The sequence below is a fragment of the Lissotriton helveticus genome, chromosome 1_1 (assembly GCF_964261635.1).
Source record: "Lissotriton helveticus chromosome 1_1, aLisHel1.1, whole genome shotgun sequence".
NCBI classification, from domain to species: Eukaryota; Metazoa; Chordata; class Amphibia; order Caudata; family Salamandridae; genus Lissotriton; species Lissotriton helveticus.
The window spans coordinates 1,683,874,843-1,683,901,840 of record NC_136057.1 but is presented as its reverse complement, the minus strand read 5'-3'; the positions used below and the strand labels follow the sequence as shown (position 1 = coordinate 1,683,901,840).

The 26,998-nt window shown below is 46.7% G+C and overlaps 1 protein-coding gene across 1 annotated transcript in view; it reads right to left on the bottom strand.

Annotated features, from left to right (window-relative positions):
* The window catches only part of LRP1 (LDL receptor related protein 1), a 1,472,234-nt gene that overhangs the window by 726,399 nt on the left and 718,837 nt on the right, over nucleotides 1-26,998 (bottom strand). The window contains 5 exon segments of the mRNA XM_078688974.1: nucleotides 1,532-1,672; nucleotides 15,895-16,017; nucleotides 18,223-18,351; nucleotides 19,517-19,633; nucleotides 23,949-24,071. Of these exon segments, the coding sequence (XP_078545100.1) occupies nucleotides 1,532-1,672; nucleotides 15,895-16,017; nucleotides 18,223-18,351; nucleotides 19,517-19,633; nucleotides 23,949-24,071 (633 nt within the window).

Below are 26,998 nucleotides of genomic sequence, written 5' to 3'. Positions count from 1 at the left end.
AATGTAAAAACCGAAGAGGACACTGGAGGGACTCTGGGTCAAAAGGAACCTAACCGACAAAGATGGCATTAGGCATCATGGGGGTGATAAAAGTGTATCCACGGACAATGGAAAAGATATGCGTGGTGCAGAAATCCAAGAGTTGGTTTGCGAGACATACTTTACTATAAAGTGTTGGGGGCTGCGAGCCGACAGACACACTTCATGTTTGTACAATGATTTTCGGATAATGCTGGGGGGCTACTTGACACATCCATTTTGTTTCTGTGTTAATTAATTCATCAACAAAATACACAAAAATACTTAAAAAAAATTATAATAATAAATGTAATAAACCACTACAATTGGTCTTGGAAACACCCACTGGCACATATTTGGAGATTTGCAAGGAAAAATAAGTAATGACTTGGAAAAACTCACAAGATAACCCCCCTGCTTACTTACTTTAGCACTCACAACCAAATATATATATATATATATATATATATATATATAACATCCAGACCTTTAACGTCGAGATAAAAAGAAAAGGCGCTGACTCCGTGAGCTTCACGAAAAGGGAATTTTATTTACCCTGTGCAGATGGCTTAACGCGTTTCGGCGGACAAACCGCCTTGGTCACAACAACTTCCCATATAAAAACGACAGTTTATATACATATGCACAACTCTATCGTCGGAGCAGTTTGATGACGTTCATTGTTTACATCGGCTGTTTAATAAACATGGAAGAAATCTTTTTACACATGATTCTAATGTAAGATTTTGTCGTGCTTGGGCATTACTTTATGAATGAAATCTACTGCAAGTGCAGTTTGCGATTATTATACATGATTGTAAATTAATTCAACTTTCTCAAATACAATACATCGCAAAATCTCATGTTTCTAAATACTCTATGCCCAAAACAATGATGATGAACTTATTAACAGATGCACGCGCCAATATAGATGCATATATGTACGCGACCAACAGCCAAAATAATAATTTTGAAAGTGCTAAAAATAAACACCAACTGTGACTAATTACATTGATACAGAATAATCAAACCACACTTTGAGTTTGTCTCAGTACTTAAACGTTATATGCCTTACAATATATATTTCCTCCCAAGATTGCTGCTTCCGCGATCCTCAGCCTAGCAACGCTGATGCCGTAGCTGGCCGTAGCTGGCCGCAGCCGCCACTCTATGTTATCTCAGCTTTCCGTTCACATCCGTGTATGGATTACAGGAAAAACGGCACACCAGGTAAATCCAGCACAAGAAACTTTATTGTACACTCAGCGAACAAGGATGACATGTATTCACACACACACATATATACACACACATATACACACACATATATATATATATATATATATATACACATATATATATATATATATATATATATCTTTCATTTCCATATCCTCCGTTCTAGGTCTCAATCTCCACAAAGGTACGGTAAACAGGCCAGTTGACAGTGCCCGATGACAGTGACATCCCCCTCAAAGCTGCAAAGGCACCACATATGCTGTAGCTAACTTACCAGTGCTAGAGCAGCGTGGATTTTTCGGGGCCTCATCGGACTGGTCATGGCAGTCAAAGTCCCCGTCACACTCCCATTGGCTATTATTCAGGCATCTGCCGTTGGCACAGCGAAACTCATGGGGGCCACAGGTTGGGTAGACTACGAGGAAGAAAGGGAAAACCATCAAGCAAAAGTTAAGGAAGATGTGTCAACACTCTTTATCACAGCCCTTTCATGAAGTGTTGAGAAATGTGGACTGTAGTCATCGCTACTGGAAGATTTCAGCTCATAATGCTACAAGATGCCTTGTTGGAAGAAGAAAACAAGTTACTTACCTGTAACTTTGATTCCCCAGTATTGGTAACTTTCATAGATTCCCATAGCTTGTATCATTCCCCGTTGTCGGAATGGGAGTCTCGGTAACAAAAATAACATAGCAGTAGGTACAAAAGAGAAAGAAAAAAGGCCTAGGGCTCATTCCCTTTTTGTAGCATATCCGCCTCTTTTTGTAAAAGAGACCAAAACTAAGCCTCAGCCAATCAGAAGTGCCTCACCCCATAGAACCCTCCTGAAGGAACCTCAGAGCCTCAGATTTTCGTAGCCGTTGTGTAACAGAAACAACATCTGCTGAAGGCTGAGCTTTCTATGAAAGTTACCAATACAGGGGAACCAAAGTTACAGGTAAGTAACTTGTTTTCTTGCCCCAGTATTGGAACTTTCATAGATTCCCATAGCTTGTATCAGAGTAGCTAGCAGTGATCACATTTTGTGACATAAATAAAGAAACGTGTTTGTATCCGTACCATCATGAAAGAAGAAGTAAATCATATACTGAAATAACTTATATCGACAGTAAATACAAAATGTGCAGAAAAAGGAAGGAGGGATAGTAGGGAAAGCTCACCAAGTCCTCAAGACTGCCTGGCCCACAGCCGCGTCTTCCTGTGTCCAGGATTCCAGGCAGTAATGCTTCGTAAAGGTGTGCACGCTGCTCCAAGTCGCAGCTCTGCAAATGTCTCTGATGTGTACTCTCGCGAAGAGAGCTGTAGATGAAGCCAAGGATCTTGTGGAGTGTGCTCTAATCCTGCTTACCCGCTGTTGAGTGGCAATATAGAATAGCACTGGAAATCAATCTTGCAATACTTTGCTTTGAAAGTGGAAGGCCCTTGCGAGGACCACAAAAAGCAATAAATAATTGTGAAGATTTACTAAATCCTTTGGTGCGATCCAAATAAAATTTTAAGCACCGCTGCACATCCAGAGAATTAAGTGACCTCTCCTCTGGTGTGGAAGGGTGAGGAAAGAAAGACTTGAGAATCACTGATTCATTTAGATTAAAGTCTGAAGGTACTTTAGGTATGAATCTCAGATTAGTTCTTAAAATCACAGTATTTCTTTTGAATTGGAGAAAAGGTTCCTGTATTATGAGAGCCTGCAATTCCCCAATGCGTCTCGCCGATGTGAGGGCAAGAAGGAGAGCCAACTTCCATGAAAGAAATTTCATGTCCGTCCTATGTATCGGTTCAAAGGGATTTTTCATGAGCTGTGCGAGAACTAAATTCAAAAGTAGTAGACGGAGGCCTCACCGAGGGGTAAACTCGGAACAAGCCCTTAAGAAATTGTTTAATTATTCTTGAAGACCAAAGAGAGGGTCCAGATGCAGAGAGTCTGTAGCGAGAAATCGCTGCCAAGTGAACCTTTATGGATGAATGAGCCAATCCTGTCTTAGCCAAAGACAAGAGATAAGGTAGAAGTTGATGAGTGTGAGAAGAGAAAGGGTCAACACTTTCCTTCCGGCACCAAATGCAAAATCTTTTCCATTTTAAACTGTAAGTTTTATTTGTGGAAGGGGCTCTAGCTTGAGACAGAACTTCTCTTATTTCACTTGAGATGAGAAGGTTCTTGAATTCTCGCTGCTCAGGAGCCATTCAGTCAGGTGTAATGAATCTGGATCCGGATGCCAAATCTGCCCGTGGGACATCGTGAGAAGATACGGAATCGTCGGCAAAGGAAGAGGAGGGACGAGAGACAGAAGGTGAAGTTCTGTGAACCAGAACGGTCTCGGCCAAGCACGAGCTATTAATATCATCTTGCACAGTTCCGTTTTGATCTTCCTGATAAGCTTCGGGATCATTGGAATGGGGGGAAAGGTGTATACAAATGCTCTTGACCAAGCTATCGAAAGTGCATTCCCTAATGACCCTCGATGGTGAAGCCTGCTTGCGTAAGACCGGCATTTCTTGTTGGTCGGGGTGGCAAATAGATTTATTGAGAGTTTGCCCCACCGTTGAAAAATCTCCTCCAAGACCACTTGGTTCAGTTCCCATTCGTGGCTGACTGACGATAGCCTGCAGAGCCTGACCGCCTTTTCGTTTAGAACTCCTGGTAGATGTTCTGCCTGCAGTGATATTCAGTGACAAATAGCCCATTCCCAAATCTTCTGGGCCTCTTGAGACAACAGAAGAGATCTGGTACCCCCTTCCTTGTTTATGTAGTGCATGGCCGTGGTGTTGTCCGTTCGGATGAGAACCGCCGATCCCTGCAGTCGTGGAAGAAATGCCTGTAGTGCTAGCCTGATAGATCTGAGTTCTAGGAGGTTGATGTGAAGAAGACTGTCCTGGGGCAACCAATGCCCGCTGACAAGAAGATCCTGAAGCACCGCACCCCAACCGTCCAGTGACGCATCCGTTGTCACCACTTGAGGAGCCGGATTGCCTACGAAGGATAGACCTTGGGAAAAATGTTCTTGTTTTGTCCACCACAAGGCTGCTCTTTTCATTGCAAAAGTAATCGCCACCTTGTCGTCGAATGAGCCGTGAACCTGCCTCCACTGTTTGTCTAGCTGTTCCTGAAGAGTCCGCATCCGCAATCTGCAGTGAGGTATTAGAGGGATACATGAGGAGATCACCCCCAGAAGGGATTTGTAATGGCGTACTGAAAGACACTTTCTTCTTCTCAATAGCAGCGCCATGGATTGCAGTTTTTCCTGCCTTTCTAAGGATGGAAAAGCCTTGTTGAGATTTGTGTCCAAGATGGCCCCCAGGAAACGCGCTGTCCTGGACGGAATGAGAAATGATTTTTCCTTGTTGAGAGGAATTCTGGAATAGGGTCGTATATGCGCTGACTGCTTCCCTCGCAGCCTCCCTGGATGGGGCCTTCAGCAACCAATCGTCCAGGTATGGGAAGACCTGAAAATGATGTTTCCGTAGGAAAGCTGCAACCGGTGCCAGCACCTTGGTAACATTTTTTGAGGCAGAGCGAAGTCCGAAGGGTAAAACCCTGAATTGAAAGTGGCTCTTGGCTACTGTCAACCGTAGAAACCTCCTGTGTGCTGGGTGAATGGGTATGTGAAAATATGCATCTTCGAGATCGAGAGTGGCCATGAAATCCCCTGGATTGATGAGACGTAATATATCCTGAAGGGAAACCATCTGAAAGGATTGGGAAAAGAGATAGGTGTTTAGCTCCCTGAGATCTAAAATAGGGCGCCATTTCTCCAGCGTCTTCTTTACCAGGAAGAACCTGGAATAGAATCTTCCCTATTTGAGACAAGGGAACTAGCTCCACAGCTCCCTTCTGGAGCATCTGATGAACTTCGAGCTGCAAGAGACGCAGATGTTTTGAAGGAATGGCAGCAGGGGGCTTGGAAGGTGGGATTTGAGTGAACTCCAAGGTATGGCCCTTTTGAATTATGTTGAGCACCCAACGGTCTGATGTTATCTGAGACGAGTTGCGGAGGTATTGGGACACCCTGCCTCCTACAGATGTTGTCGTGGAGGTGGGTACAGCAGACATATTGCCTCCTGGACGTATCACGTCCCTGGCGGTTCTGTTTCCCTCTCGTATTCGATCTAGAGAAAGACGAGGCTTGACCTTGCTTTTGATGATAGGGCTGACGATACGACTGCGACGCTAATCCATAAGACAAGCACCTTTGCTGCTGGTATGAGCCTCTGTATGATGTGGTACTCCTCCCTCTGGCACCCCTGAAAGAAGCTTTCCGGTTCTGAAGCGTACAAAGAGACCTAGTCGTCTCTGTATCTATCTTCATCTCTTGGAGGGCATGATCTATGTGTTTTCCAAACAATGCCTCTACGTCGACAGGGAGGTCCAAAATCTTATTCTGGACCTCCGGCCTGAACCACTTCGCTCTGAGCCATCCCTGGCGACGAAGTACCGCAGCTCCAGCCAAAGTTCAAAAAGCCGTAGTGGCGATGTCCATGGCACAATCTATCACCTCAGCCGATGTCGCTTCCCCTTCTTGCAGTACTTTCTTGGCCTCACCTTTTGCCTCCTGTGGAAGTTGTTCCAGATAAGGTGAAAGGTCACACCACAATTGGCGATCATACCTGCCCAGTATCGCCAAAGCATTTGCCGCTCGCACCAGGAGGCTAGCCATTGACCAGAACCTTTTTCCTGCGTTATCAAGACGCCTGCCCTCCTTATCAGGAGGAGTTGTAAGGGGTGCTGAAGGGTTGCGGGACTTCCTCTGTGACGCCTGTGATATCACAGAGTCCGGTTTAGGTTGCCCAGTCAAGGACGCTGGACCATCTTCAGGTGCCTTATATTTCTTTTCCAGGCGTGGCAGGACTGGAATAACCGTATCCCGGTTTTTCATAGCCTTGAGTCCCTCATCCCACACATGCTCCACAATGGGTCTAGATTGGGTCACCTTCCTATAGGGCTCTTTAAAGTCATAGAGAAAACACTCCGTCTGTACGGAAGGCATAGGCAGCTTCAACCGGCTTGATTCTCTCTTCATCAGCTTATGGAAACCCCCGACATCCGCTGGGGGGGTGGAATCTACCGGATCTGGGCTAGGCGACGCTGGATCCGGGATCACATACTCATCCCACTCTAAGCCCTGATTAGGCCTGTTATCAATATTCTGATCCTCATCCGAGGAATTATCCTGTACGTCCATTAGTGTTGAAGGAATATTCAAAGCAGGTGTTTGTGGCTGAGAGAACACCTGAGTTGGCAACTCTGGAGAAATCATCAATGGAGTTGTAGGGGCAGTTATAGTTTGAAGTGCCGGTATAGACGCTGCCCGAGTCGTAACTTGAGAGGACCTCTTTTTATAGTCCCGCAGCATACTATGGAGATCCGCCAAAAGTGAGGAAGGAACAGACACCATTTCTTGGCCTGCGGACTCTTGACGTTGATAAGAATGTTGGCAAGAACATTCATGAAGAAACTCGCCTTCAGAATCTGTTTCCTGACTTTTAATCAGCAGTTGAGATTGACTGTGAGCATACCCAAAAGAGTCCTGATCATCTTCGTCAGAATCCTCCTCATCTTCTTCTTCTAGTAACACAGCAGGAGGCAAGGGGGTAACCCTCCTTGAAGACGTCATGTCTGGAGTTATCCTTTTCAAGGAAATAGTTATCCTCTCCGTCAACGACTGCATCGTCGACGGTACAGTGGTCGATGGAGAAGGTGAAGCTAAAACAGTCGTCTATGTCATCAACGGAAGAGCTACCGTCGACGGACGAGGAGATGGGCATCGTCGACACAGTCTCGACGAGACCGCCAACAATCCTGCCGTCGTCGTCAAGGTTGTCGTCGTCGAAGCACTTGTCGACGTCACCGTCGTCGTCACCATCGCCGACAAAATCCTCGTCGTCGCTACCGCCATCGATATTCCCATCAACATCGCTGTCACCGTCATCGACGATCCCGTCGACAACGACTGTGCAGTCGACGAGCCCGCCGACGGCACCACTTTAGTCACCTTGGATTTAGACGCCTTCATCGACGGAGCCTTCTGCTGCGTCGTCGACTTGGAGCTTTTATCTGACTTCACAGATGACAGAGAAGGCGGTTTCTTGAAAGTTGAAGCAGTGTCCACCACTGCCGAAGGTGTAGATGGTCCCTCCCTCTCCTTTACACCGTGGTGAGGAGATTTGACAGGACTTTGTCCCTCAGACTCACGGGGGGTCTTTTTTGATGCCTTTTGACTGACCTTCTGGATCATGTTGCTGAAGAAGCGTCCTCACTGTCACTTGACACTGTCTCTTTTCTGGACTTCAATTTCTGAAGCCAAGTGAGGAGGTGACCCTCACGGTCCCGGAGGGTCTTTGAAGAGAAGGTGCGGCAGATCTTGCAGTCTGCAGCCTTGTGATCTGGATACAGGCAATATATACAGTCCTTATGCCTGTCCTCCACATACAACCTTTTCTTGCCACAGGTGGAACATGACTTGAAAAGGGCCTTCTTCTCCTTGTCAGACATTTCAGAAGAAACGCTTAACAATCCTGAAGAAAATTCTCAAAAGAGTAGAAAATGAGCAGAGCTCAAAGGAGACTCCCTAAGCACAACGTGCGGTAGAAAATCTGAGGCTCTGAGGTTCCTTCAGGAGGGTTCTATGGGGTGAGGCTCTTCCGATTGGCTGAGGCTTAGTTTTGGTCTCTTTTACAAAAAGAGGCGGATATGCTCCAAAAGGGAATGAGGCCTAGGCCTTTTTTTTTTCCTCTTTTGTACCTACTGCTATGTTATTTTTGTTACAGAGACTCCCATTCCGACGATGGGGAATGACACAAGCTATGGGTAACTATGAAAGTTACCAATACTGGGGCAATATAGATGATTATCCTCCTTCCTAAATCATATATTCTTTGCCATCCAGGGACAAGCTCCTGCCCCCTCCCACTGGAGAGTGGCAGATTAGGGGGTGTACCCACCCCACGGAAGGGACCCACTGGTCCTTGCCCTTTACCTACCTGTAACACCCCTAAATGTTGTATTTAGGGGCACCCCGAACCTTTCTTCCTCAGATCCAGCAACTACAAGAAAAGAAGAAGATGGATGAGAAGCCGTGCAGAGCTAACAAGAGGACAACGCCTACTGACTTGGCCCCAGCCCTACAGGCCTGTATCCCCCCGAACCTGCTCTTGCAAAACCCTGGCATGTCCAGCGGCCAGCAACCTCAAACTGCAGAGGACCTGCATGCATTCACTTTCCAAGCTGTTTCTCCCGTGAACACCGGACGTATTTGAACTGCAGCTTCTGGTGCCAGCCAGAAACCACATATCCAGCACACTCTGCACCCGCCGAGCCCGGCACGAGTTTGAGTGGAAAAACACCACGTGGAGGTCCCCCCGGCGATCCTGACCCAAGATCTGGTGACGTCTGCAACCTCAATCGAGAGGACCCCTCCCCCTACTGAGACCAGAGCAGTTAAGAAAATCCGCTGTCCAAAGGCACCCCTGCACCGGACTCCCATGGCCTTGTGTGCCCAACCCAGCGGTGCCTAACCATCCCTCTACATCCCAACTAAACCCTCGAAGTGGTGGTCGCTCCTGGAAGATCCTCGTCCCCGAGCCTGCAATGTTTTTGTCCCGGAGAATCTCCATTGAAATCCACAGGGCACCCGACCTCAAAACAGCACCCTGCACCCGGCCGCCCTAGTGCCGCTGAGGGAGCCCCTTTGGTGCGAACTACTTCCCCAACTTGCCCTCAGCTTAACCCGGGGAGCTTTGCTCCCACAACCTCGTGGCCTGCTTAGCAGCATCCACCAACCGGTGTCCCTCTTTTCTCCATAGGATAACATTGGGCCTCAACACTCTGTACCCGGCCGCCCGAGTGTGTAACAGTGCATCACTGACCCTGGGAAACCCCGGAGTCTAACCCCAGGACCCTAACTCCAAAGACTGATTACCTACCTGAAAAACGATAACCTCTTTTTGCTCATAGAATAACACAGAAACTTTTTGGGAGAAAAAGTGTCAAAGTGTCGACTTTTGAAATCTACAAATATTCCTTAAAAATCAGCCGAATAACCATAACGCACTTTATCAACTGTTTTCAGGAAATGTCCCAGTGCTGAATCTGGGTATCCAGCACTGAGTAAGAAAAAGTATAGATAACATAACTTACCTGCTAAGTGAATTTCCTCCCATAATATAACATTGGTGATTCTGTGTGAAAAAGTTTCCAAGTGTCAACTTTTGAAATGCAATAATATTCTTTAAAAATCGTACCTCTAACTAAACGCATTTACTCACCTGTTTTCAGTTAATGTCCCAGGGCTGAATCTAGGATCCAGCCCTGTGTTAGCAAAAGTAATCTACAAAGTAATTAACTGCATTTTACTTAAAAAAGCCCATTTATTCGAATGTACTATACCTGCAATGTGTTGCAAACTGCTTACTTAAAACTAACCAAAACCAGTACAAATTACACTGCAATTTTGAACTGTGTTCAAACAAGTAATCTACTACTGAAAAGTATTTATGCTTACCTGTGCCAGGATTGCTTGGTTCTAGAAACTAAACAACAGTATATTTTTTATACAAAACAATTGGCCTAGAGTTCAGTTCTTGAGTGTGTGAATTCATTTGCTGACTGTGTACATCAAATGCTCAACACTGTCCTCTGATACTGCCTTACTGCTCGACAAAGCTACCACAGAGTAAGGTTCTATCTAACTTTAACCTCTGCCAAACCTCTGGAGACCCTTGGACTCTATACACACCGTACCTCACTTTGGTGCAGTATGTATAGAGCCAGTTTCTTACATAGGCTCGCACTGAAAAGTGTTTAACAATTCACCCATCTTGTGTAGGATGATTCTAGCTGCATACCTACCTGATATCACATCCAGATATGAAGTAGTGGCCATATTAAGGGTCCACATGTGTCCGGGACATCAGTATAGCATAGGTTACTCGCTCCAGAGACCCAGGATACAATCAGAGCAAAAGTATATTAAAATACTGGCACATAAACACAACCGAAGGACAAATGTCATCAGAATATTTGAGGTGTGCCGATGAGGAATTTGCAGATTAGACTATCTATATGAATGATTCTGGCAGACGTCCAGGGAGATGAAGCTGAAAGCGTAGATAAGTCTTCCGACTAAATGCCCCCTTAGCGGCGTTCTTCCTCCTGGATGTTCCTTGTCCTTAAGTCCCCAGTTGTATTTACGATTCCCCTGAAGAGCAGACATGTTCCATTACTGAACTCTACTTCTACCTTGTTGTCCCTTCTGAGATATGTCTCTTTTTGTTCCTTGTTTGGTTATTATTGCCTGATTCCTTAACTTCTCAGGAGAGGGTAGGGGGGTGGGGGGGATATGCTTCCGAGAGAGGGGAGTAGGGACTGGACGTTTGTTTGCTCACTTCCTAATCGTTTGTCTTTCTATGCTCATTTTGTCTCACATGGCAAACTTCAAAGCACTGACTTGATCCTTCATTCACAAGTGCATATCTTGACTTGTAACAATGCAATTATATAGGTTTTGCATAAACGGCTTTTGTCCTTCTCAACAGTTAATATATTAATTGATCGGACGAAATGTGATGGAAGGGCTTTGATACATGTTATGCAACTTAAAGTGTGGCTATATTTTGTCCCTTTTTTTCCTATTTGAATAAAAATCTGTTTAAAAAAAAAAAAGAATATCAATATGAAAAGAGATTACCAAAATTAACTAACTTATAGTTAAAAAAAATCTTCAAAAAACAGAAGTACTAATCTATAAATACTTCCATGGCAATGCAAATTATAGGAGAAGGGTCTGCGAAACACAGAAATAAATAACCAGAAACAACTGTAGGAAACAGGCTCTGTGTATTCTACACCAAATTGAGGTATACAGTCCAGGTGACCCCAGAGGTAGGTAGAGGTTAAAGTTATATAGAACCGTAATCTCTATTTGTGGTAGAGTAGCCGAGCAGTAAGGCAGTATCAGAGGACAGTGTTAAACATATGATGTACACACAGTCAGTCAGCAAATGAATTCACACACTCAAGAACTGAACTCTAGACCAATTGTTTTTGTATAAAAAATATACTGTGGTTTTATTTTAGAACCAAGCAAGCCTGGTACAGGTAAGCATTAAATACTTTACAGTAATAAGTTGCTGATTGTAGAAAAGTTTGAAATGCAATAGAACTTGTACTTTGTTTGATTTACAGGGGATGCAGTAGGTTACAATACTTAGCAAAGACAGTACATTGAAATGAATAAGCTTTTTCAGTAAATTACAGGTAAGTTACTTTTCTAACTCAGTGCTGGATACATAGATTCAGCACTGGGACATTTCCTGCAAACAGGTAAGTAAATATGTTTTGGTTATTCATGCAATTTTTAAAGAATATTTTTAGATTTCAAAACTCCACACTTTGAAACTTTTTGTAAGAAAATTGTCAGTGTTATCCTATGGAGGAAAAACAGGTTATCGGTTCACAGGTAAGTTATCGACTGTGGGAGCTAAGGTTCTGGGGTTAGACTCAGGGGTCCCCAGGGTCAGTGAGGCACTCTTGTTGCACCCTCAGTGGCACTAGGGCGGCCGGGTGCAGAGTGTTGAGGCCCAATGTTATCCAATGGGGGATAGGGGGCGTCCGGTGGGTGGCTGCTGACAAGCAGGCCACTGGGTTATGGGAGCAAAGCTCCTAGGGTATAGGTTAGGGCAAATGGGGAAACAAAGTAGCACAAAAGGTGCACCCTCAGCGACACTGGGGCGGCCGGGCGCACAGTGCTGTTTCGACATCGGGCGCCCTGTTTTCTATAGAGAACCTCCAGTTTGCAAAAGCACTGCAGACAGGGAGACAAAGAGCTTCTGGGTGCTACCACCCCTTTGAGAGGTAAGTTGGGAAGTTAAGGGTTGGTTAGGCACTGTTGGTTGGGGCACACAAGGCCGTGGGGTGCAGGGGTGCTTTTTGGGGTCGGATCTTCTTACCAGCTCCTTCCTGGTCACGGGTAGGGGGGGCCTTCTGGATTTAGGCTGCAGGCGTCAGCTGGAGGCTTGAGGCAGGTTAGGGGTCGCAGGATTTCGGGGTCAGGATCGCCGGGGTGACCTCCTCATGGTGTTTCTCCACTTGAGCTCGGGCCGGGTTTGGCGGGTGCAGAGTGGGCTGGATTAACGGTTTCTGGCTGCTGCCAGAGGTTGCTGTTTGAACAAATCCGGTTTTCACAGGAGAAGCCGTCTTTGGAAGTGAAGGCAGGCAGGTCCTCCGGGGTTTTCGATGTTGCAGGCTGCAGGACACACCAGGATTTCGCAGGAGCAGGTTTGAGGGGAGACAGGCTCGTAGAGCTGGGGCCAAGTCAGTGGGCATCGTCCTCGTGTTAGCTGGCTGCACGGCTGTTCGGTCCTTCTTTTCTTCTTGTCGTTTCTGAATCTGAGGAAGCAAGGTTCAGGGTGCCCCGTAAATACTACATTTAGGGGTGTTACAGGTAGGTAAAGGGCAGGGACCAATGGGTCCCTTCCCTGGGGTAGGTACACCCAATATCGTGCCACCCTCCAGTGGGAGGGGGGCAGGAGCCTGTCCCTGGTTGGTTGGGTCCCCCATCCTCAAGATGGCAGGTACTCAGAGTTGTGCTTCACCACGCCTCCCCCACCTGAGGGGTGGAGTTGGCAGAGGTGGGCACAGCTCTTTCCCTCACTTGTTTTTCCCACCAGCTCTCCTGCCCAAAGTGGAGGGTAGAACCAGTGGGGATCAGTTACTGAAAGCAGCAAATGATCTGGGGAGGCTCACAAAGGCGGCATGCCTTTAAAGGTTCCCCTTTCGTGAACCCTGCCCATCCTGGGGGAAGGGGCTTGGCACCTCGTCCCAGGATGTTCATTGTTTCAGGCCCCGAGAGCAGCAAGCTCTCGACCCAGGGGTCCAGAAACATGTCTGTTGGTGGCAGCCTAAGCAGCCACTCATGAAAAAACAACAATTGATGGACAGAATGTAGAACAATGTCATACATTCACCCCAGTACAGAGATCTGGGCCTAAATCCATTGTTTTGCACTCCACACCACCCCAGGTCAGACATGGCCACATGCAAATCAGCCTTGACCCTGTGCCTCATGGGAACGGTCCAACCCGAACTGCCAAGCCATGTCTTTCCTGGACCGGAATCAAGCATCCAAGGACCGGTTTCTGGCTATCAGCCGTCATCAGCCCAGATAGCTTGACTCCAGTGGTGTGGAGAGCATGGGACTCACGCCTGAGCATACCCATCCCACTCGGGGTGACAAATGCAAAAACAACAATTGATGGACAGAATGTAGAAAAATGTCATACATTCACAAAGTACAGAGATCTGGGCCTAAATCCATCTTTTTTTGCACTCCACCTGGGGTGAATGTATGACATTGTTCTGCATTCTGTCCATCAATTGTTGTTTTTGCATTTGTCACCCCGAGTGGGATGGGTATGCTCAGACGTGAGTCCCATGCTCTCCACACCACTGGAGTCAAGCTATTCGGGCTGATGACGGCTGATAGCCAGAAACCGGTCCTTGGATGCTTGATTCCGGTCCAGGAAAGACATGGCTTGGCAGTTCGGGCTGGACTGTTCCCATGAGGCACAGGGTCAAGGCTGATTTGCATATGGCCATGTCTGACCTGGGGTGGTGTGGAGTGCAAAAAAACGATGAATTTAGGCCCAGATCTCTGTACTGGGGTGAATGTATGACATTGTTCTGCATTCTGTCCATCAGTTGTTGTTTAAGCAGCCACTCAGTCGGGTCACAAGAAGTTGGTCTAGTGTCATGAATTTTACATTAAATCCCACACTGGCATCAGTGTTGATTTAATGTGCTGAGAAGTTTGATACCAAACTTCCCAATTTTTAGTGTACCGATTATGGTGCTGTGGAGTTCGTAATGACAAACTCCCAGCACCACATACTCTTAATGGCATCACTGCACTTACAGTGCCCAGGAATTGACTTGTATTATATAGAACAATGGTCCTTAGGGAGCAAGTATAAAGAACAAATACGATATAGACCTTGATGGGTACTAAAAAGTTTGATGCCCAGCCGGGCAAGGAATTTTAATATGCAAATGAAAATCAATTTGCCATAACTCTCAAACACGGTGTGCGGGCTTGTAATGGATCTATGAGTTCCGATATCCCCCGCAGTAATTTGGACAGCTAGAGGAGTCCAAGCTCTGGGGGGGGGGGCTACCGTAGGGGGTACCGACCACACAGCATCCTCTTCCTGGGATAATCCATCCAATAAACCTGAGAGGGGCTCGAAGTGGCAATTGAGATCACCTCCTACCAAAAAAGGTGTACCCTGGGGGATGTCGCTGAGAAAGACAGAGTTCCTCGATGGTGCGTGACTCTTGTGTGATGTTTACCGGCCTAGAGTAAACATTTACCACGACCAGTCTACTCAAGTTCGGCCACTCCAACAAAACACCCGAGTATGTCCTCTGAAGCTGTGGGGAGTGATGTGGCCTCACAACCCAGGTCGACAGCCACCCAGGTTGCGAGACCTCCTGAGGGACGCCCCTTACCCCTCACTTCGCAGGAATGGAGAATGCCGCGACACACACAGACAGACACAGACAGGCAGACACACGCACACACACACACACACACACACACTTTACAACCGAATTGGTGGAGCTGCAGAAAATGTAATCTACACACTTTGTATAAATCTATCCAAGAGAATCTCTTATTTCGTTGGTGAAAGAACCAAAATAGAGTTTACTTCCTCTCAAAAATTGACAAAACCAAAAAACGACGTTGAACTTTAGAAAATCGTAACAGCCACTCTTCATATCGTTCACTTCTTTGGACCAGTCTTGGAAGGAAGTTTCCAAGTTCTTTTTTTCACATGACAACACGTGCACTTCAAACCTAATTGACAAAAATAAATTACATACTTACCTGTAACAATACTTTTGACACATAAAACTATTCTAGATGCATTATTTCCCCAAATTCTGGTTTGGTCCATAAACGTATCTTTGGAAAACAAAGCTGTCTCTAGGTATCAATCGTAGGCAGAGCAAGTATAACTCACTAGGACATCTGTTGCAAGCCCACAATGTCCCAATAAGTGACTACCTTAGTAAATCATTTTTGGGTGGGTATGGAAGGGGCGAGTCAAGCTTAAGAGGAAGCTGGATATTTATAAGAGGTGAGCACTGTCAACTTAAGCTCAATGTTACAGTGAGTAATGTCGAGTAGAACTTTGTAGGATTGATGCTTAGATTATCTTTCAGAGAAACACCCAACAGTATTCAGAGCCCAACCAAAGAAACATGATGGAGATCACTCACTGAGTCGGTGATGAAGTAAGCATTTAACATTACTCAGAGACCACCAGGAACTGCCTCACCTGACAGATATTGGGGGCTTTTAGCCTTAAAAAGAGCTCAGCAAAACACCACTGCCCAGGCAAAGTCATGTCTAGTGACCAAAGCAGCAGGTTAAAGGCAATAGTTCTAGTAAGAGCTTATCCACTTTCAAACATGCAAAAAACACAGTATCAAGTGCAATATATAAAAAGAATATTACCACTGTTTACACAATGGCAAACACCAACGTGACAATTTCCATATTCAATCAAAATTGCAAAACTTTGCTGTGTTTACATAGGAAAGGAAGGTAACAATGGAGCAGCTGATAGGGCGGTACTCACCACACTCGCCACTCTCATCTGACCCATCAGTGCAGTCTTTGTCATGGTCGCACATAAATTGTTTGGGGATGCACTGTCTGTTTTGGCACATGAATTCTCGTGCATCACATGTGTTGTTGAAAACTAAACCGGGAGAAAAAGAAAAGGATATTTCTGACACAATGCTGTTGGTGAGGTGAAGGCTCAGGTAGCTACTGGCTAATGAGAGTTGGCTGAGATTGAGACACTGCATTTATTGCAAACACAGGGGTAAAGGGGCAGGGTAATGGCTATTTCACATTTTCACTTCCTATCTTTTGCTCACACTATTTGAGATACATGCCACAAGTGTTTGCTGCATAGAAGTTAAATGTTTCTCTGCACTGCAGCTTGAATTCTTTACCCAATCTGCTGCCATTTACTTCTTCCTCCAAAACCACCATCTCACAGCAGCAACACACATACCCTATTTTAAGAATTGTTTCTCAGAGCATTAAGTAAGATCCCAGCTACTAGGTAAAGCTAACTCACCAGCTGCTTTTACAATCACTGATGAACATTGAGACATTCATCACATATAGCCAGCCACTTAAAAAAAAATCACCTACAATTATTTCCTTTAAAAAAAAGCCACTCTTTCAGTGTACTTAGAAATTTGAAAGTTGATAATTAAAATGATCAAAATATAAATATTGATGTGAACATTTTGAAATAAATCGAAACCAAGAGATATTCTCTAGGAGATCTGGGAAGGGTGGGGAGATGTAAATGAAAAGGTAAGCTCAGCACACAATCAATAAAACTGCTTTCACGAGTGTGACACGACCTCTGATGACATAAGTGAGGGAGGGATCTCAGTTGTACCAGGATAATGTATTTACTACATTGAAAGGTAAAATGTTGGGTGGGGGGGGGGGTGGGGTTGTTTGGAGGATCGGCATTTGTTAAAAAGTAACTGACCTGAGAAGACATACGCTTTGCTGTGACTATGACTTGTTCAGATAGGTCAGGGCAGGTGTCGTAATACTCGACATAGCTTGCTTGTGATGAAGCCCAGAATCGCTCACTAAATGAGACACTGAGATGATAAAGGAGTGTTCCTAAATATAGAACCTAAAGAAAGCCAGCCAGAAGGCTCAGCCACGTCACGTGACCATGGCTATTCTACAGAAGAAACTAATTCAGGGTTTGCAAAGTTATCTTAATAAAATGATACCCATCAAGATGATGTGCTAATACACAAAGGTTAAGTCGGGCACCTCACACTTGCAGCAGTGGTGGGTAGGTGGATGAAAGACCTAGAGAATAGAGCAACTGACACTAGAGAGTACCAGATGTTGAATAAAAAACTCTTTTCTGTGGGAGAGGTGTGGCGCCGCGGCCAGGGCGACTGACGCTGGAATCTGGGGATCAGGGTTCGATCCCCGGGTCCGGCGGCAGGTTAGCCCAGCACCATGCGACTCTAGGCAATAGCTTGCTTAATCTTCCCGACAGCCCCCAGCGCCTAGAGACCCTAACGGGTGATTGTGCGCTATACAAATGTGGATTATTATTATTATTATTATTTTCTCTTCTGTCCCTCAGAGTAGACGGAGGAGATGCAAGCTAAAGCCCTTCCCCTTACTTAATGAGATTTGGACAGTGAGCGAACATTTGGGCCTGATGACAAAAGTAAGTAAAATAACAATTGTAGCTCACTATCTCAGCAGAGTCTGGTGTCAAAGGGGACTAACAACTCAGAAGATTTAGTAGTCACGGATGAAAGGGGCAGGAGATTTCTTCATCCTTCCTGGGGAAGGATTGTGTAGTTGGGGAAAACCCTACCATGTGCATTTTTAATTTAACATTTATTCCGTAATTCTTTGGCACAAGTATTATCTATTACTGATTTGATATTTTTCTAGTTGTTGAAATTTTTTCAATATAATTGTGAAAAGCTAGTTTAGCAAAATACATTTGAATTGCAAGTTCATATGTTTACAGGCAAGCCAATTAAAAGACTGCAGAACACTAACTTGCACAAGACAAGAGTTATTGTGTCTGTGCAAACTCATTCACGGCAGACAAATTTGAATGACAAATCTACATAAGATATCCTACATGATTTAAAGTTCAGTGGCGTTTTAGAAGGCAAAACGTCGATTCAGAGAGATTCGCAGCCTATCAGGAATACATCTGTAGCTACTTACAAGCTTGTGAAGCCCACCTAATGTGGAGGAGAAAGAATAAGACTGGTTCATCATTGCAAATTACATGTTGATTAACAATCAAGGAGTTCCATGCACAACAAATAACAGGTAGACTTCCCCTGATAAAAAAAAGCCAGGCATCAGACTGTTAGAATCTTACTGCAGCCAGCCTTGACACTCTCATCTGCTCCATCCTGGCAGTCCTTGTCACCGTCGCAGAGCCAGCGGCGTGGCACGCACACATGGGTTCCTGGGCACTGGAAAGACTCTGGACTGCAGGTTGTAGTGTCTGCGGGGATGAGAAGTCAGGCATGAATCATGATCTCTTGGAACACTTTAGACACAAGCTCCTAAACAAGTGGCGTCGGTGGACATTGCACAAATAGATTAAAAGTGGTTGTTGAGAACTTCTCTATGGTACCTGCCCCTAGAATAAGGAGGAAGACACTATACAAATTGGGTTTTGATACAGAATTAGAATCCCAAAACAGACCTTTCCATTACTGTATCCCTAGATATGCTTAACGTGAGCTTCATATACAGCTCCGACCACAAATTCAATCACCACTAGAAATCTTCATGAAGGTATTGTTTTGATATTGTGCTTACAAAAGGTGTTGGAAAGAATGAACTAGGGTTTATTTTAAAGCATTGGAAAAGACTCACACTGGTCACAGGCCCTGTGTGCCTTATGTTCAAACCTTCAACAGGCTTGAAAAATCGCCCTCAGGGGTTCAATTTCAGTCCCACCAGCCACACAGAGCTTCACTCCAACACTTAACTAAGGTTTGTACCACAGCAGATTAAAAAGTCAAGAATGGGAGTCACAGCATCTGGTCATTTGGGAATACTACTCTGGAACAAACTTGCATTTCGGATTAAAGCAACCAGTCATGTCGCTTTTATGTCATTTTGATAAGACCATAAAACATATTTGTTTTCTTAACTAATAGGTTTCTTTTTTGTGTTTGCTCATTTCATTGTTACTGTCTGTTTTTGTTGGTCCTTGTGCCAAGATTCCTGTTGATATAAATGAAGGCTCTTTATGCGTGTCTTTCTATTCTATACAAGCGGACAAGTGGCGAGTTTAAACTCCGTTCTAAAACAACTCTTGACCTCTCTACAGAACACCAATTTATGCAAACTACACAAGGTTTTCTTCTGTGGAAGGCATGTAAGAGGAGGGTGTAGAACAAAGTTAAAAAGCAGAAATTTGAACCGCTTCTCTTTTCTAACGAGTACTATTCCTACATCAACAGTCAGTAGTTGTATTTCACGCAACTGCCTCCCTCCCTATCAGGAAGCCTGGGTGGGTCTCGGAGGTTGTTAATATAAGATTGATTTCTTCAGTTTTCAAAGGTGGCACAAACACGTACTGTGCAGTACCTACTCAACTGAAATAGTGCATTGTGTGCGAGGGGGAGCAAGAAGGGAAAAAAGCAGAATGTACTCACGGCAGCGGCTGTCCTCATCTGAGCCATCTCCACAGTCATCAGCACCATCACAAACCCAGTGCTTGGAAATACAGCGGTGGTTCCGACACTCGAACTGCACTGACGTACAGAACTTATCTAGGGATGGGGGAAACCACATCATACAGTTTAAATTCTTCTGGACAATAATGTAGCTAGAGGGTCATCCAGCAATAAATGTTAAAATACCACGAAACAAAAGCCGACCTTACCCCAATGAACCCTCAAAACCCAATGACATTAAATATTTCCTACTGTGGCACATCGGTGTCTACCCTGTAAACCCACGATTTACAGCCAGGTAAAGCAAGTAGCACTGAAAGATGGTATAAACCACGATAAGTAACCAATTGAAAGCTCGCCAGTCCCAGAAATAATTTATTAAAATAATAATCCATTCTAAAATTAATCATGCTATTGGCTTGCATAAGTAAGCAACTAAAGGACTGAGTTAGAGTTTGGTGGAGGGGTACTCAGTCACAAAAAAGACAGATATCGCCATCCGACTAATTACTAGTGCCATAGCATAGTATGCACATGCGATAAGTCAAGAAGGATATCGGTCATCACATTTGTGATGCAGTAATTCCTTCGCCAAACTCTAAATCAGGCCCTAAGACTATCTTGAATGTTCATGAGCATTGTCAGCAATGTGCAAGACGGGCATATTCACTTTTTGAACAGCATGACTGGAAACCCACATAATATGGTCCATGCAAGTCATGCACACAACAAAGGAAATGCCTGTTGGCACTTATTTGTTCCACTATTGTACAATTCAACTCTACTCATTCTGGCGCTGTTAGAAGGTGGTTCTGACACTATGGGCAGCCCAGATATTTTGCTTTTTAAGCACCTAATTGTTGAGCTTTTACTGTGGGGGAGCCTCATAAGTTGGGACTCACCCACAGTGAACTCAAGATGTAAGAGACTGCACGGGGATTTTACTGGTGTCCCCGTGGCATGATCAGGCCACTGCGCAGCAGCTGGAGTAAGGGACACCAGGCTGGTACATGCAGACACATGTGTGCATGCGTGTGCACACGTGTAGGGGCTGCGCATGGGAGATTCCTAGTGTGTGCAGTCCGGGAGCAGCTACAAGATGAAGGGGGTGGCAGGACTTGTGCAGAATTGGGTGGTGACATGGGATAGGGTTTATACACTGGGAAGGAACATGCCAGGGAAAGTCAGTGTGTGTTACTGTTTTTCCCTTCATTATTCCCCTACGGGGATGTGGAGCCCATGTGCTAGATTAACTTTCATAAGGCCTACAGATTCCAGACACGCACCAAAGTCCACAGTAGCGGATGTGAAAAGGAGTATTCTGCAGAGTCAAAAAGTCATATTTGTCCTGCTTTTGGATCATCCAGAAATGTCACATGTCTCCGAGTCAGTCAAAACCAGGGCCAGGCTGAGGGCTGACCTCAGCTGGATGGATTGATAACCTTTCTTCCACAAGCTAAGGCCTCCTCTCCAGGAAGAAAAGATGGGTGGGACTACAGGCTCATCCATCAGCAGCTATTGCTGGGTGCCAGGCACCAGGCTGCACCAAGGCGGGAAGGCAGCGAGGGGGGGGGTGCGGGGGGGGGGGGGGGAGAGGTTTTGTTGCAGAGACTATGTGGCCAGAGACCCTGGACAACGCCATTTTCAACAAACCCAGAGGCTGGACAAGGAGGGAGCAGGGGCAGGGAAGTGATGTGTCCCTGGTTGATTGGACCAGCAGAGACTTTCTGCCAGACCCCTACTCAACTTTTAAAAAGTGTTTGCACAGGAAGAGAAGCTCTCTCTCTGGGGTGTGGTCTGCTAAGACGGAACGTGCTGGGCAGTTAGAAGGAGGAACCCCTGACTACCCCCAGGGCCCTACCAGCGCCAGAAGAAGAGCCCAGGACTGGTGCGCAGAAGCAGGGAAGAGAGGACAAGGAGGAGAGTCAGGCAAAAGGCTGGCGCAGGGAGCCAGTGAATGCCGCTCCCAGCAGAATGCACCCTCTTAGAGACCCGGAAGGCAAAGGAGAATGCTCCCAGTGGCTTGGGCCACCAAGAGCAAGAAGATGCGAAAATGGAGCAGATCAGACCCCCGGGAGCGGAGATATGGCCCCCGGAAGGTAGGAGACCATTCACCCCTAAGAAGACTGACGACGAAGCGCGTGGGGCTCCGCCGCTGGTCTCAGAGATGCCCCTGGGGTGGGTCAGGTTCCAGGGGCTGCCCCAGGAGGAAGCAAAGTCCAGGGTGCCGTCGCTGCCCCCCCCCCCCCCCCCGGGAAGTTACCAGAAGGGGGCCAGGAGCCCACCTGGCCCCCGCTGATGTGAAGGGTGGGGGCCCCCGAGCCCGAAGCAAAGCGGGCGGTAGGATCCCCGGGCTGCCCTCCACCGAATGGGCATGCAGGGGCCCCAGGTGGAACCGGGATCCCCAGAACGATCAAAGGAGGTGCGAGGGGCCCAGGTGGGACCTGGCCCCGGGAAACCAAAGGAGCGGCCGCGGGTGGGCTCCCCGAGCCGCATACAGTCACCTGGGGGTCTGGGTGGGACCGGGCCCCCCACGAGGACTGAAGATGCGGCAAAGCCGCCAGCTGCAGAATCGCGGCTCCCCATGAAGCAGCAGAGGAGCCACTACTATGAAATGCATTTTCTCGACTCGTGGTGGCCCCAGCAGGATGGGGTCACCACCACAGAACTGCAAAGGTGCCGGGGGAGCTGCTAGAGAAGCGCAGTCTCCCCCCAGCACGAAGAGAAAAGTCCCACCCTGGGGACCTAAAAGAAACAACCCCTCGAAGGCTCAGCCAAGATTGCACCATTTCCTGGGCTGGAGCTTTTGCTCTACAGCGGGGGGTGCATTAAAAAGTGCCTCATGGAGTGAATGCCTGAATTGGGGATGTCTGGAGAAGGGCATCCCCTGGAGGTGAAGAGGTGTAATTGCACCAAAATGCATTTACTAATGGTTATTTCTTTTAGTGGGACTGAAGTTCACATGTTTAATGTGAAGTACATGATAAAGGTGATGTCATAAGCAAAGTGGGGTTATGTTGTCAGACATTCCTGCTAGAGTGTCTGGCTGTATATGCATAATCCTGTGATCATCTGTGATGCCTTTAGGGGCTGTAATTGCAAAGCATTTTAATGATACCCAAATGTTAGGAGTACTATCATTCTAAAGTGGTGCCTAAACATATATTTCTGCTGCTGCGCTTAGGTGAAGAACCCAGACTGCTAGCCCTTAAGATGTAGAGGTGCATCCTTCATGGTCAGTAGGAAATGCGCAGTCAGGGTTGTGTGTCACCAAGACAGTGTTACCTAATTTAAATGCTTGTTGAGATAATGGGGGGGGGGGAGGGGCGGGGGGGGAGCTTGCCACTGGGATGATGCCAGTGCGCAGGGCCCTCGCTTCAGACTATGTTCAACTAACTGCATTGGGGGCAAGATGATGTGCATACATGGGAGTGGTGGCACTAGACCCCACCCCCCTGCGGGAGGGGTGGAGACGTTATGCAATGTCACAAAGTAATTTCAACAGCTTATGTATATTTGTGATTGGTGATAGTATTGAGTAGTGTGTGTGTGTTTAATAAATGTACTCTTACTTTTATAAAGCAAAGTACAGACTGGACAATCAATTATTGAGTGTTATTTTTGCGCACCTGAAAATTGCGATTACTAGCCCACACCACCTCCCTTGAGTAAGCCTCAGACTGCTCTGCAGCGCTACCCTCTGAGAGTCAGGCGCTACAATTGGGTGTTTGGTTCCCAGTGAAGGACAAATGTAGTCATGTTATTTGTGCAGGCCTCACAGATGCTGGCTCGTTTTCCAACAGGCGCTTTAAAAAAGATGGAAGGACTGAGTTAGATCTGCCAGTATTCGACTGTAGGCACAGAATGTTGCTAGACTTTCCATCTGAAAATTGTCATTAAGGCAGATCAAAAAATGCTCATCAATGCCACATTGTATAGTCGGAAGGTCATAGAGGATAAAATTACATGGATAATCAACAAGGGACCACCAGCACGTGATTTTTGAAATGCAAGACAATACAAGACATTACTAATTTGCATGACACGATGTAGCCAGATATTCTCTACATAGTTAACCGAAGTCTAAAATGAAAATCATATGGGCAGGGAGATGATTCACTAAGAAGAGGGTCTTATGTTAAAGCTGCTATAGTGGAGAAACTTTTAAACAATGAGCAAGAGTCAAGTAGATGCTCGCTGTATATGGACTGGTCTGCAATTATACCCTCCAAAGTGAGACAGTATGTAAGAGAACACGCATAGTACAGGAATCTGTCAATGTTTGTGGAGGGACACATCAGAACGCATAATGAACTATCTGACCACACACAGGAATGCCCATCCTCAGATAAACAAGCACTCAGGACACAAGGATTCCCTTGCGCTGCACTGAATAAAGACAGGCACTTACCACAGTGTGTCTCATCTGCGCCATTCTCGCAGTCGTCCTCCTTGTCACAGGTCCAGCTCATGGGGATACATCTACCGTTAGGACAGGCAAAATAGTTCACAGGGCACCTTGGTTTACGGAAACCTAAAAGATCAAGGAAGGACGAGCAGTGGAGAAAGGCAGATATTAGAGCGCTGTGGTAAGGTGGGAAAGGTGTACTGGGGCAACAGCTTTTGTTACCATCACATGTAGCATTAGTGCATGGGTAGTGCCACCAAGAAAAAAAAAAATCCAAATAAGAAAAGGCAAACATTTTTCCCACCACAGTGAAGTTAATTGCACTCAAAGAAGGCATTTGAGGATACATTAATTACAACAAATTTGTAACACCCAGTCATGCTCACCAGACCCGGGGATCTACAGAGTAAACCAGGGATTAGTGGCCCAAATCTGTGTGTTTGAGGTATGTTGCCTCTGTTTAGTATGGGGTGTAGGAAGGTAGATCCCTGACTATGGTTGCCCCCAACTTTTTGCCTGGTGTTTTGCTGGTTTTCTGACTTAGTTGACCTGGGGCCCTGCTATTCAGGACCCCAGGCCTACTGCTCTCTCTGTAAAATGGATTCCATGTACCTTAGGTACATATCTAATTGGATACTGAGTCACCTTATCAGTCCCTGTACAGTGTACCTTAGGTACCCAGGGCATAGGTGTACCCAGGGCCTACCAGGGGCTGCAGCATGTATTATGCCACCCCTGGCTGGCCATCCAAATCTGACACAACTGGCTGCACGACAGCTGGGGCAAGGTGGTGTAATCACCCTTTGCTGTAGATATAGTATTCCTATATCTAAACCTAAATGGGCACACAGATCTCCTATCAGTCACTCCTATGGCAGGCCTTAACAATCCTGAAGGCAGAGTGCTTGGAATCGTGTGAGATAGTGCTATGGCATGAGCTGAGCCTGTCTGCGGCTTTCGGAATCCATCCCTTAGCCGTTTCCATGATATCGCATACCATATACTCTTAAGTGCATTATAATCCTCGCGGTTATATGCCAACTCTGGTATCGCTTTATCAAAACATGTCGAGTAAGGTGTCATGCGAATTGGAATACTAACCCCTCGCCAATTCTGGCGACGGGGTTAGCATTCCACCCTTCTAGAGGGACACGACATGTATGTAACCTGTAACCCCGGTTAAAGTCAGACAGAGCCTTAGCTCCACAAAATGGATGCTGCCACCGAGACACAAGTCTGCCCTCCTGCTGTTGGGAGTCCTCCCAGCCCAGGAGGCAAGGACAAAGGGTTTCCTGCCAGGGGCGGTGCCAGCACCGTCCCAGACAGGATTTTGTGTATCTTAGGTAGGCAGGGCTTTAGAGGAAGGTGACTGCAAGTGGCACCCCGGTGCTCACTGTGCATAGGCCGGCTGAAACCAGTTCCAGGGGCACTCCAGCCCCTGGCCTGGGGAAAGCCCGCCAAAGGAGAGGGGTGTAACCACCCCCCTCCTAGTCCCACCCATAGGGCAGGACTTAGTCGCGTGCCAGCCCCTTTTTGCAGGATAAAGGTAGGAACTGGCCCCCTTCCAAATCAGATCATCTTTGAATCCTGAAACTACTTTCTGCAAGAAGGAACTCAAGACTCTTCTCAAGATTTCTCCCTTGTGACTAAGGAGTAGTCACCCTGCAGCAGCAGGCACCAACCAAGCATCGCGGTTTGTTGCCAGTCTCTCCTTCGGATCAAGACTGCTCCAGCACGACGAGAACCGGCTTCCCTGGCACCTCTGACCTCAGCCTACATCATCAGCCCAGCTGTGATCCGTGGGTGTGACGAGACCTCGAGGGACCGGCCATCTTCAGAACTGCACGACGCTTGTCCAGCACGACTCCCGAGTGACCCTCGACTGAGTGCTTTGGGGTAAGAGAAGCCCCGACCCTGAGCAGCTCCAGCACCGAAGTTCAGCCCCTCTGCATCCACAAGATCTGCGTGGGACCCTTCTGCTCTTTGCTGCCAACCGCGTTGTCCAGGTCGCTTGCCCGTTGGCTAGTGACCCCTTCACGACGCTCCACGACGACAACTACTGCTGGTCTGGTTGCTCCAGACTAGCCCTTGCTCCCCTCCAACAGAGGAGCACCCTGGACCCTCCTGGTCCACTCAAGACGCCATTTTAGGTCCACCGCGTGGGCCTTGCATTTGCCAAGACTTGTTGCCCAATCCTGGGTCCAGCGACGTCGACAGCAAGAACCTTCGTGGGACAGCTCGCACCTCCATCCTGGTCGCCGACAACGCCTCCTGGTCCGAGAGACTGCAGAGCCCAGCAGCGCCCACTCACCTGGCTGAGGTGACTTCGTCCGGTGCCATCCTGGTGCCCACTCAAATCACTGGCTAGTCAGAACTTGGTCCCCTCTGCTTACAGGTTTCTTCTTCCCTGATCCAGGCTTGGATCACTCCGAACTTTCTTCACTGGCCGCCTGCCAGCAACTCTTTCTTCAGGCTCCTGGATCTTCAACGAGGGTTTCCGACGCAACTTCAACCCTATGCAGTCGCAGCCCCTGGGCTAGGTAACCTGAGTACTCCGGTGCTCCAGCATAGTCCAACACCCTAAGTGTTCGGATCCACTCTTGTTTTCGACCCACCTAGTCGGGTTCGCCCGAGAACAGTAACTTTGCAACTGCTAGCCTCCATAGACTTTGTCCCGCCTTACGCGTGAGAGTTCCCACTCTGCACACGACGTCCACAGGCCTCCTGCATCTAATCCCAGTGTTTAGAATTGTAGGCCTAGCGATTCCTAAGTCTAGAAAAGTATTACTTACCTGCTAGCAAGTTCGCATTCCACTTACTGTGTATATGGTTTTTCGTGCCCCTAGGGCATTTGTGTAAATTGTGCCGTAATTGCTCATTAAACCATGTAGGATACATTTTGTATACAGAACATCTTGAAATTAATAAATTTAGAAAGTGAGGAAGCTGGCATCTGAGACTAGATTTTCGAGTTGCACATTGTGCAGTTCAGTTTAGCCTCTGAAGGGGCATCTCATTCTATCTCCCAATTATCAAAGTGTTCATTCATTTCA